This window comes from Antennarius striatus, chromosome 10, assembly GCF_040054535.1.
Source record: "Antennarius striatus isolate MH-2024 chromosome 10, ASM4005453v1, whole genome shotgun sequence".
In the NCBI taxonomy this organism is placed as follows: Eukaryota; Metazoa; Chordata; class Actinopteri; order Lophiiformes; family Antennariidae; genus Antennarius; species Antennarius striatus.
The window spans coordinates 2,556,181-2,567,674 of NC_090785.1; the positions used below are offsets into that span (position 1 = coordinate 2,556,181).

At 44.2% G+C, this 11,494-nt stretch overlaps 1 protein-coding gene across 1 annotated transcript; it reads right to left on the minus strand.

Moving 5' to 3' along the window:
* Positions 1 to 4,658: 4,658 nt before the first annotated feature.
* On the minus strand, positions 4,659 to 6,496 carry LOC137602929 (cathepsin Z-like). The gene is made up of 6 exons (XM_068326048.1): positions 6,374 to 6,496; positions 6,100 to 6,263; positions 5,477 to 5,656; positions 5,246 to 5,396; positions 4,919 to 5,081; positions 4,659 to 4,830 (listed from the first exon to the last, which is right to left on the minus strand). The coding sequence occupies exons 1-6, from the start codon at positions 6,493 to 6,495 to the stop codon at positions 4,705 to 4,707; spliced, it is 906 nt and encodes a 301-aa protein (XP_068182149.1). The 5' UTR covers position 6,496; the 3' UTR covers positions 4,659 to 4,704.
* Positions 6,497 to 11,494: the final 4,998 nt, after the last annotated feature.

Below are 11,494 nucleotides of genomic sequence, written 5' to 3' on the forward strand. Positions count from 1 at the left end.
TCCCAGCCTGCGGTGGACTCATGCGCAGACAAAAAAACACAACAACGCATCAGTGGTGATGTAAACACCTCATGAAGATCTTTTTTTCTTCAACAGGGGGCAGCATAGCGCAATTACACTTCAGTTCATGTAACCCCCCCCCCTCCATCAGAGAATGAGAGTGCCAAACAAAAACCTACACTAATGATGGCCACTAGCTGGAAGATAAAAGTCAGCCATGATGTTCTTGCTGGCCAGATGTCATCAGCGTATTGTGATTCCACAGAGGCATGGTGGTCATTTGGAGGGGGGGGGGGGGGGGCGCACAGCCAAACTGCTCAGATAAAGTCTCTGAAATTAGGACTTGAATGATATACAGCTGGCATCTGGAGTCGGCACCAGTCGTTTGAAGCGGAAGGGGGAAAAACAGAACATTCTATGTTGGACTGTTTGGTGCTGATAAAGTTAGATTACAAAACAATACATCGTCCCCTTCACCTGCCTGCAAGCCAGAATCACGACTTTAAGTTGATATAGTTGGACGTTTGTTTTTTTAGCTCTAGAGAAAAGCATTCAGATAAATCGGTGGTTTATCGTCGATGAGTTTTGTCCGATCTTAAATCTTCTAAAAAACAAGAGTTAACCTCGTTCACCTCCCTCGTTTCTGGGGCTGGAGGCAAACGTCTTTAGATTTGAGTGAAAAAATGAGTCTGATCACTTGGTTAATCGATCAATCCTGATACAACCGAGTTTCAGATTGTTCTTTAAATGTTTAATGTCAGGCTGAAAGCCACTTCAAGCAGTTTTGCCATAAAGATGGACGACTGAAACGTTTCAAACTCTAAAGCTTTTCTTTTTCTCCACATCATCTACGAAAGGTTTTAAAACACTCTTTAACCCAAACATCATCCGATGGAATTCGTCATTTACATTTTAACCCTTCGTACGACAACAAAAACATTCAGAGACGACTCCTGAACGGACATTCCGAGAATTTATAACGTAACCCCCGCTGTGGGTTACGTGTCTCGCCTTTACCGATCCCATGTACCCCCAACAATTAAGCTGCAGCTCGTGGCATGAAGTTCGCTTCCTTATCTGAAGCAACAGCAGCACTGAATGACCTTTCGCTGCAGGCACCTTCCTCCAGGGGTATTTAACACATGCAGAAGCCCTTTATATGATGAATGTTAGGGCCGAGCTCTGCTCTTATCATATGCAAATATCCGGCTATGTTATTGTTCTACAGGTGAGAATGTTCTGCTGCTTTTTTTCATTATGAATTATGATGTTGAGAGTCTACAAATGCAGAATAAATCCATCAATCCCGCGTCTGTCCTCTCCATCAGCAGCAGAGGTGATGTTGGGATTCTGGAGGTAAAATTGGGAGATGTGGAGGTGGTGGCTCTAAGCGGGACGCTGATCCCACGATGGGGAGGGCGGCTCAGGAATGTGGAAACAAACCCTCTTGAAACAATGATAATAAGAGCGACTGGTGTTTTAATTAAAAACTTCCAAGAGAAAGCTGCAAGAGTCACTGATTTGGAAGCGTCGCTTCTATTCTAGGGGAATGTAATAAGAAAAGCTCTTCCTTAGAAAATAGAGTGATGCAGCAGAAAAGCACAGTTCAATGGGCAATTTCAGAGGCCATTCCTTTCAGTTCTCCGTGTTCAGCAAGTTAGTTTGAAATAGTATTGACTGCTCATTGGATTTTCGCTCCCGAAGCTCCCACTCAGCTGGTGCAAATATGAATTTTATGATGGTGCATTAATAATGTATGTGATCGCCGTTTTTTTTCTTCTTCTTTTTCTTGCAAGTCGGGGCAGATTGCGCGAACAGATTCCTGTGTTGCTGCAGCGTAGCTGAAATATTCATGGGCCGTATTATTCCTTAATTTTGTTGTGACTAAGAGGGATTAATTCTCATCCATTAGCCAAAGCTAATTCTGCAGCCAGCCTGAAGGAGCGTATTGAACAAGAGAGTCGAGATTAAGCAGAGGAATGATGCATAACATCGGCGGGGTGGCTATGGCTGCAAATCGATTTAGGAGTCACGCTAACTAAATGATTGTTGTGTGAGTGTTTTTATTATTTTTATTTATTTTTTAGTCTGACTGCGCTAAAAAAACAACAACAACAACAACAACAACATTGATCATCAGGAAGAAGTAGCAGTTAGCTCAGGAGCAGACTTTATTCCTATCGATTAATTCCCATTTCCAGCATGGGATCATCGGTAATAGGAGGCTTATATCTAAATCTTTTTTGCTGTTTGCGCTTTAGATGTATTATGGAATGCAAATTAGCTCAGACTTGAAGTTAGAAGCACGATAATGAGTGATTTATAGCGTCTCGGAGCTAATCTGCCCCATGCATTATGATTAGAATCGTCAACACGTTGCATTTGAACCCTGCTTGTGTTTTGGCAAACGGGGACAAAATGTGGGATGAAAAGTTTTGTTCCGTTCATTCCTGAAACAAAAATGAATAAATAAATGATTGGTGCTGTTGTGGAATGCATAAAGAAATCTGAGCCGGTTTCTTTTTCCAACCCATTATTGCATCTGCTGGTGTTGCTAGTAATAATTTAAATGAATCATTTGGGCACGTTTTGAATTATTAACATCAAATATGATGTCTCCAGCCTCTCAAGTCGGATCAGAGAACACATTTTATTCTAAGAAATACCCAAATCTGGGTCTACACGCTTAGCATTTGTTCTGCATTGTTTAGTTTATGAATCAAATTTCGGCACTGGCCTTGGAGAGGATTACACAATGCAGGCACACACACACACACACACAAATACACACACAGAAAAGCTGCTTTCATATTCCCACACTGCTGCAGGAGGCCGTTACCAAGGTTAAATCATTACAATTCCTATTTTAGCGATGGATAATCCATTACAAACTTAATAATCTCGGTTTCTGCTCCACCAAAATGGCTCGATAAAGATAGAAACACAGTCAACTCGGTGACACACACACACACACACACACACACACACACACACACACACACACACACACACACACACGTGTGATGCTGATGACAGACAGGCGTGTGTCACCTGAGAGTGTGAAATCACGGGCTGCACTACCTCATGCAGCCTGTAGGTGCTAAATCATGTTGGTTCACACCTGTGGTGAGGAAAGAGCTCTGATTGGCTGGTTTCTACGTGGACCAGCAGAACACAATCTTATCCAGGCCTTTGCATACTCCTGCAAGATGCTTTGGCTTTATGCTCCGAACACAACCGCCGCCTCCATCTCCATGTTTACACAGGCACATATTGATCACCGAAACAATACATAATGGGTTTTTGCAGGGAATTGCTGAAAAATCCATTTTGCCCCATTGATTGCTGTAATGAAGACGAATGCTGAATCGCTCGGTATGAAAATGGCTTTTTTTTTTTGTGCATTGGCAACCTGCATTTTTCATACCTTTTTCTTTTTGTCACAGTCGTATGGGGGCTGCTTTTCTTTCTTTTCTTTTTTTGGAGACTCCAACTCAAAGATTACCATGTGTTTTCATTCGAGGCCATTAGAGCTCTGTTTGTGATTATGCAAATGAGGAAAACATGCGGGAAATTTAATCAGTGCGCAAATTTGATTTCACTTGAAAGATTGCTTGAGGGTGGGGGGGTGGGGGTGGGGGGGGCTTGATGGCATAATATTGAACAACCAAACGATGCTGTGTATTTGTTTTCACAGTGGGTCTACACTTGGACTCGGCGAAGCTTTTACAGGCTTTTTGCTTTCGCTTTGGAGGATGAAGTTAACAGCGTCACGTTGGGGCTTGATTATCCTTTGTTCTCCCCAGAGATGCTGAATGGAAACTGCAGTTAACGCGCAGCATTATATTCCATATCAGCTGCAAAGCATAGCAGCTTGTGTTTATGCATTTTTATTGTTACGTCCCCGTGAAGCAAATATCTAAGAGCTCTTTTTTTGTTCCCCCAGACGAACGGCGAGAAAACGGGTTCCCTGTAATTGTGCGTAAACTCCAAAAAGGATGACATTGTGCTATTGTGTGTTCCGCCGTTGATAACTTGTAATTAAACTGAATGTTACTCCAGAAGCATGTCAGTCAATAAAAAAAAAAAGGTGGTTCTGTTTATCAAAGCTCAGAGACGTAGAACAAATTGGGCCTGTCAGAGAGCCCGAGCCCGGCTCGGTTTAGTCGTCCTGTCACCTGAGGGCTCCAGGTAATAGCCGGGTTGTCGACCCGTCATTCCTGACAAGTCGCTGTCGATACGGCGCTCGATTGGTTTGGATCTACATGCACATCTAAGCAGAAGCAAATTAGGTGATGTTTGTGACAGAACTGTATAAGACGGACATTTCCAAATCAGCACAAGGATGGTGAAGCAGCAGACAAAAAAAAGGCAACTCCCTGGAGACTTCTCAACCAGAAATCCTTTAAAATGCAGGTTTTCATGTCTTTGGCGATAAAACCTGAAGAAATGACCCAAAAATAGTTGGAGATGCCTAAATCATGACATGCCAGTTGCCATCCTGCACTTTTATTTCCAAAAGCCCTTTTAATTTTGAGTGCTTCTACTTATTTTAAAAAAAATAAAACTTTTGGGTGAAGTGATTATTTGCATCACTATGTGTCGTTTTTAATTTCCTAGTAAGCAAATTTACCACTTAATCAAAACTTTATTCACGTTTGATCAACAGGAAATCACAAATGGCATCATCCTCATCAGCTCCGCTCACAGGTAGGTGGACGGTACGATCATGTCTCCGTACATGCAGTCCTCCTCCAGAGCAAGGTTGTACAAGCTTCCGCTTCCTCCCTTGTAGGCACTCGTCACGATCCTGAGCCAACCTTTCTCACCCTGGAGAGAAGAGAATCAACATTCCAGGCGCACGTTCAATTCCAACGTTCAAATTTGAGTAGAAAAGTCGCCGTCGAGTTAGACTCACCCATGGTTCCCCCCAGGAGTTGCGTACAATCCAGTATTCGGTGCCGTTTTCTACCCCCCAGCCAGCCACTGACACGATGTGGTTGATGTGACGGGTCCTGGCGTACTCTGAAAACACGCCCCCGGTGTACGCGTCCAGGTTTGGAGTGGCCATGATGCCGCAGCTGAGGGGAGAGGAGATTTAATCTGAGAATAGGACCTTTTTTTTTTCTTTAAGCACGAGTGAAATCTTGATATGATCTAATCAAGGCTGAAGGAATTCTGTGTGAACAGCTTTAACACAGCTCCATGAGGTGGGCCCCCCCCAAGAAAGGAAGTTACTGTAAACCTGATGGGCCCACCAGCGTAGATTTCTGCCTTCATATCATCCCGTCCGCTCACGGTTCCAAAGTCGCCCACTTTCCACAGAGTGTAGTTCTGCAAAGTGTTGCACTTCCCAGATTTATAGCACGTTCCGCAGACATGGAACGGGTTGCATTCTGAGGGGAAGAAGAAGTTTTAATTTAAACAAAGAATATGCATCCATCTCCCCGACGGGGGCCCCAACGCGAGGCCTCACTCTGGTCGATGGCCTGGTAGTTGTTGCAGGTCTCGTCGGGGATGCCGTGCTTGTGGGCGTACTCCCACACGCCTCCGTGGTCTCCTCCGTGACAGGTGCCGGAGCCGGCGCAGTCGATCACGTGTTGGACGGAAAGGTAAGCGGACGGCCAAGCGCCTCGCCGCTTCACGTTGATACGATCTGGAAAAATACATTTAAAAAAAGGGAATGGTGACATCACAGTGCATCGTTTTAAACATTTTCTACACGCGATTAAAAAGTCTGGAGCCGATATTCAGAGCCAGGCTGCACTGCAAAAAGGGAGTTTGGACAAAGTTGAACTAGTCTTGTTTGGTCTCTAATAGAAATGTTTTTGCTTTACTGCAGCAGATCTGGGAGTTTTGAGGTTCTAAGATGTTTTAATGAATAAATTAATGCAAAGTTCACCTTTACGCTAATTCAGATGTCTCCAGACACCACACAGCTTCCCCTTCTTCCAACTTGAATGGAAAGCGTTCGCAAGACTTGAACCTCATCCTTATGAGGTTTCTTAACAATGCTTAAATTTGCCAATAAATGCAACAAAAAGAGGAAAACAGTTTATATTCCGACTCAAGCCGGATTGTAGGGAGGGATATGCCCACCTGCCATTGCACTGGTGCTGCCGTGAGCCCAGCAGGAGCCGCAGTACTGAGGGATGTGCTGGTTGCGAGTCGTGCTGACATAGTTCACACCGTTCACATTCCTCCAGTCCCAGGACTGAGGCAGCTTAGCGAGGTTCAGGAGTTCATGAGGACGGGCTGCGGTTCTGAGAAACACAAGGCTCAAGTCTTTGTACCTTCAGAGGTTTAAGAGCTGCAGGTGACAAGACATTTGCGAAGGAGATATAAGTAAATAATGGACCTTATGGTGACTTACTTTACCCCAAAGTCAGGATTCCTGGGCACCGGCTGGTAACAGCCTGGCTTGTCACTGAAAAACCGCTTTCCTGATACAACTTGCATCGCCAGCCCCAAAATGAAAACGACAAGCAGAGCCATGTTGAGCCACAGAAGACCAAGCAGCGTACGACAAGTCCTCTGTTGGTTGGGTATAAATATCCACCCGTCAGACCGGCGGAGGGACGGGACGCGACCCAGCTGTGCGCCTTCAATCAGCCTCCATTGATCTCACCTGGGATTCGCTCTGATTTCATGCAGGTTGCAGAGCAGAAAGTGATGGAACACATTCTATCCAGAGCCATCAGGGTCGGTGTAGGTGGAAAAACACAAGCGGTGGATGTTCTGGTCGCCCAAACTTACTTCTGCAAAACTTTAATCTAATCTAATCTTAAATCTAGGCCAGACATGAGACAAGGAAATGTGAAATACATGCAAATAAATCCACAGGCATTAACAGACAGCTTTAACGTATGCAAAAGCTTTCAAAGTTTGCAAAACTTCATTTATTCTTTTTCTTCCGTCTGTCTCTTTGATACTTCTGGGTCATGACCACCTGTAAGTGTTTACAAATCTGCAGCTGACACATTTTACATATTTTATAAATGTAAATTTCCCAGTTTAAAGATCAATAAAGCATATCTTATTTATGCGTCGCATGAGTTTTTCCGCGTCAAACAGCTGCTGGATTTTTCTCTTTCTCAAATTGCAAAACCTGCTCAAAAATTAGCCTCCGAGCTAACATGACCAGTTTGAGTCCACGGCAGCTCCTATGAGTGCAGTTTTTGATGCATTCATTCAAAATATCTCTTTTCAAAAGCCTGTTTTAAAGTTGCCGCGATGCACTAAAGCTTGACAGAAGCTAATCATCACGCCGCCGCCCCCCCACTCCACGTGTCTCCCTTATTGTTTATGCCTTCACAGCCGCTAGGATAACAAAGACTTTATGAGGCGAGGCTTCAGACCGCAAACGGAGCATGATGCTAATTGACTGCCTGCCATCCTCACCCATCTGCAGGAGAAGAAAAGTCATATTTAATGCCTTGATTAAAATCTAATCCCTCCATGGTGAGTCAGAGATGAAAGTAATTTTCGTGTAATGGAGACTATTAATATTTAGATATAGAAAGGAAAACCAGAAACCAGATTTGCAACCAGCTGGAGGATGGAGGGTGATATTTAAAGCTGCCAGCGAGCTCAAACTGAAGCGTGCATCACAAATAAATCTCTTTCAGATTAATGGGGTTTTTTTCGTTCTCCTTGACTATAAATCAAGGTTTTTCATTTATCTCATATTTCTCAGCTTTTTTTTTTTTGCTTTTTTTTTTTTGAAGAAGAAAAAATATTACAAGGCTTTCTGTGTTATCATGAATCAGATAATTTATGTATTCATTCGAGGCTTAAGCCTGGATCTGGTCTTTACTTCTTTTGAAGTAATTTATTCTGATGTCATCCAAAACTCAAGCTCCAAAAATCTTGCAAATTGTTCCCTTTCTACCAATATTTAAAATCACGTTTTGGATTTTTTTTTAAAAATCCTGTGTACTTAATTTCTCCTCTTTTCTTTGCAGTGTTGAGGCACTTTATGACGCCGAGGGGCAAATATCGTCAGAAAACCCTGGAGACGCTGCAGATGGTGTTTTCATTCACGGATCAGGAACCAGGAAGCTCTCCACATAAAAACACACATTAGATCCGTGTTAATCGATGACTCGTTCGCCGACGTGATGGCGAGCATCAGCGTGATGTCGCCATGATTGGCATCGTTAGCTCTCTTCAGGAGCGCGTTCCCCTTCCTCATTACCGTCAACAGCATCATTAGGGCGCTGGTGAGTCAGGTGATTGATCGGTGTGTGTGAACTGCTTCCGTGTCCGTGTGGAGTCGATTATTTCCACGATCGCTGATCCGTGTCAAACTCACAGGTGGATTCTGGGTTTCTAATCTGATGCCGATGCGTCGGCGGATGGATACGACATCAGTGAGACTGGATCTCATTCTTTACCACACGTCGGCGGATGGATACGACATCAGTGAGACCGGATCTCGTTCTTTACCACATGTCGGCGGATGGATATGACATCAGTGAGACCGGATCTCGTTCTTTACCACGCCTCGGCGGATGGATACGACATCAGTGAGACCGGATCTCGTTCTTTACCACGCCTCGGCGGATGGATACGACATCAGTGAGACCGGATCTCGTTCTTGTTGGTGGAGTAAAGACGTACTTGACTTTTCTTTTCATTCTTTATCATTATTTATATAACTTATACTGTATATACTTATACACAGGTAAAGTCTGGTTTTTTTCATAATTTAAAAAGGAGACTAGAGGGTTTGGGACTTTTTTTTCAAGGCTGGAACTATTTAAGTTATTTTAGAGCATTTTGACTTTTAGTTTGTTTTGAACTGCAAACTTTCTTTGCAACAGAAAGAATAAGAACGATTTTCAGGCTTTGCTGCAGATTAAATTACTCATGTGTCGCATTCACTTCTTCCACGGCCACATTTTCCAGATGAGAGGCGTTCAAAGACTCTGCGTGTCGCTCCTGCCCCTCCGGTGGACCCACCTGTCCGTCCGGACCAAATGCCTCAGCCTCAAAAGTTCCCCGTCGGGGGGTTTTTGGTCACCCAGCAAGCCGTTTCACATTCGATTGGCTGAGCTGACGCCAACAAAGCGGCGGCGATGACAGACCTGTTCAGCGCGTTCCGGTCATCGCAGTCATAAATGGTTTTTAATAGTGAGAGCATTACAATATGGTCAGAGGACTGAAAGCTGAGGAACCCAGTGATGCTTAGCGGTTGTGTCGTAAAGCCGATAATGTTGACGGCCCCTGTGGTTGATGAAAAGTGAGGGGGCGTTTGGGTGGGGGGAGGAGGCCCGAAGGTGCCGAGGTCAATGCATCTATTTGGTTGGATAGTTTTTTAAAAAAAAATAGACTTACAAATAAAAGCAATAATACATATTCTCTTAAAAAGCTAATTGCGCATTTGCCCCGCGATTGGTTGACCTTCTGTCTGCACATGATCAAGAGCTCTGATATCTAATTAAACACATCCTTGCTTGCGATATGATCCATGGATCTACGAGAGCGGGAAGCGCCAGGAAATGAAAAACAGCTTTCTGACAAAGAGTGGATGGGATGCAGGTGCGTGAAATAATCCATCTCTTTATTATCTGAAGCCGTCCTCCAGTGGAGGGGGGGGTGAATTCATCTCCATTGGGGGAGATGTTTTGCACGTTTTTACACACAAAAGGGACACCAGTTTAGCTGACACTTCAAACTGAAGTCCGGGTCTATACAGTGAAATTAGTGCAGAATTGGAGCCGTCAGAAAATAATTTTGAGTTTAATTCCGTTTTGCTGTTTGGATGAAGATTTTTAGTCAGATTGGACTAAAAATGGGAATTTAAATATCTTTCTTAAAGTCCAGTGTATTGATTCAAACAACTTTGAATAACCACGACCAGGATGAATGAAAAACCTACACCGACATCGGCTATAATGATTATTTACAACTCCCATAATCCTGTGCAACTTCGTAACTCAGCCGTCTTTGTTTACTGCTTTTAACGGCGGCCTCCCAGGAGGCAGAAAATCATGAATTGTATCTCGGAAGTTGTCAGCTCCCCCCTCCTCCCACCGTTCCGTTACATTTCCTCTTGACGTCCTCGTATCTTTCTGCACCTGCAGCGTCGGCGCTCTGAAATCGTATCGAACGGTCGGAGCACCTCCCGGACATCTCCCTCCAAATTTTTTTTTTTCCCCACCCTCGATTGGGATTCTGTCGTCGGTGCTCTTTTCCTTTTTCGTTCCATCACCCCCTTCGATGTTCTGTTTATTAGTCGTTCAGCGGTACCTCGGGGGCGAGCTGTGTCTATTGATTGGTTCATTTGGTCTGTTTACATTTAAACTTTGTTTTTTTTTGCCCCTCCCATGCATGCTAGTCAGGGGGAAATCACAGCATGCACCGTTCTATTGTGGAGAGACCCCACCACCACCACCACCACCAAAAGAGAAATACAATGCATGTTTGTGCACCAGGTGGTGATGTCAAAATCAATGTCGTTTCATTCTCTCCAATTATTCACCCTCTACCCCAGTTTTCCGCTCCGGCAATCAGAAAAGAACTGGTGGTATTTTCTCCAGTACAAGAAAAGTATCACAAAAGGATCTTTGCAGGAGGATCTCTCTACCGGAAAGTGTTTAGAGCAGGCAATATAAGGGCTTTCATCAACCGGATATAGGAGGGAGTCAATGACCCAGGCCAGGAAAGTTGGATAGTGTCTATATGCACCTTAATCCTGCTGGGAATAAAGCATCACCTGACACGCGAGACGCTTCTGTTTTGTGTATTCCAGCTCTAGCATATCCTCCTTTTTGCTCTTATATTCCTCTGGACTCGCTTTGAGGCCCTTGGAGACTTAAAAAACATCTCCGGACCACAAAGTTTGCTCAGCTCTCCAGTCTATAGGCTCACCTCGTCCTGAATGTTCTCTCCCTCGCTGTTTGTCAGGTATTTACCCCCCCCCCCCACCTGTCTGTTCAGTAATTTTTGTTAAACAAGTCAAGAAAGAGAATCTGAAATCAGTGGGGTGTGCTTGAATGCCTGATTCTCCCTAATCCCCTGACAGGACCACCCCCCCCACTCCCCTCCTATGGGGGTAAACGTATAGTCGTGCTAAGATTCTGCACCATAAGGTCAGATTTGTTTGGCTGCCCAGGATCATCACCGCAGACGACTAATCCTGCGGAATTAGTCAATCCAGCGAACACCTCTTGACCAGGAGGCACCGGCCATTAAAATGGTTAGAAAAGGAATGCCTGAGTCCTTTACAAGAAGGATTAATTTCCTCTATAAGGAAACGGTAGCCCACAGAGTGAGTTACAGTTTCCCCAACTCGGTTAGAAGCCCGCTGTTGCAGATTTCATTCTGATTGTGCTTAATAAACATCCAGAAAGCCTAATTGGAGCTTGTGTGGGCTACATCTGCAGGACAAAAGGGGGTAAAAAAATAAATTGTGCCTCCGGACCCATTTTTTGCAACCAATAATAGCAAAAGCTTCAATGCATTAGAGGTTTGTCTGCAGTCAGCACCA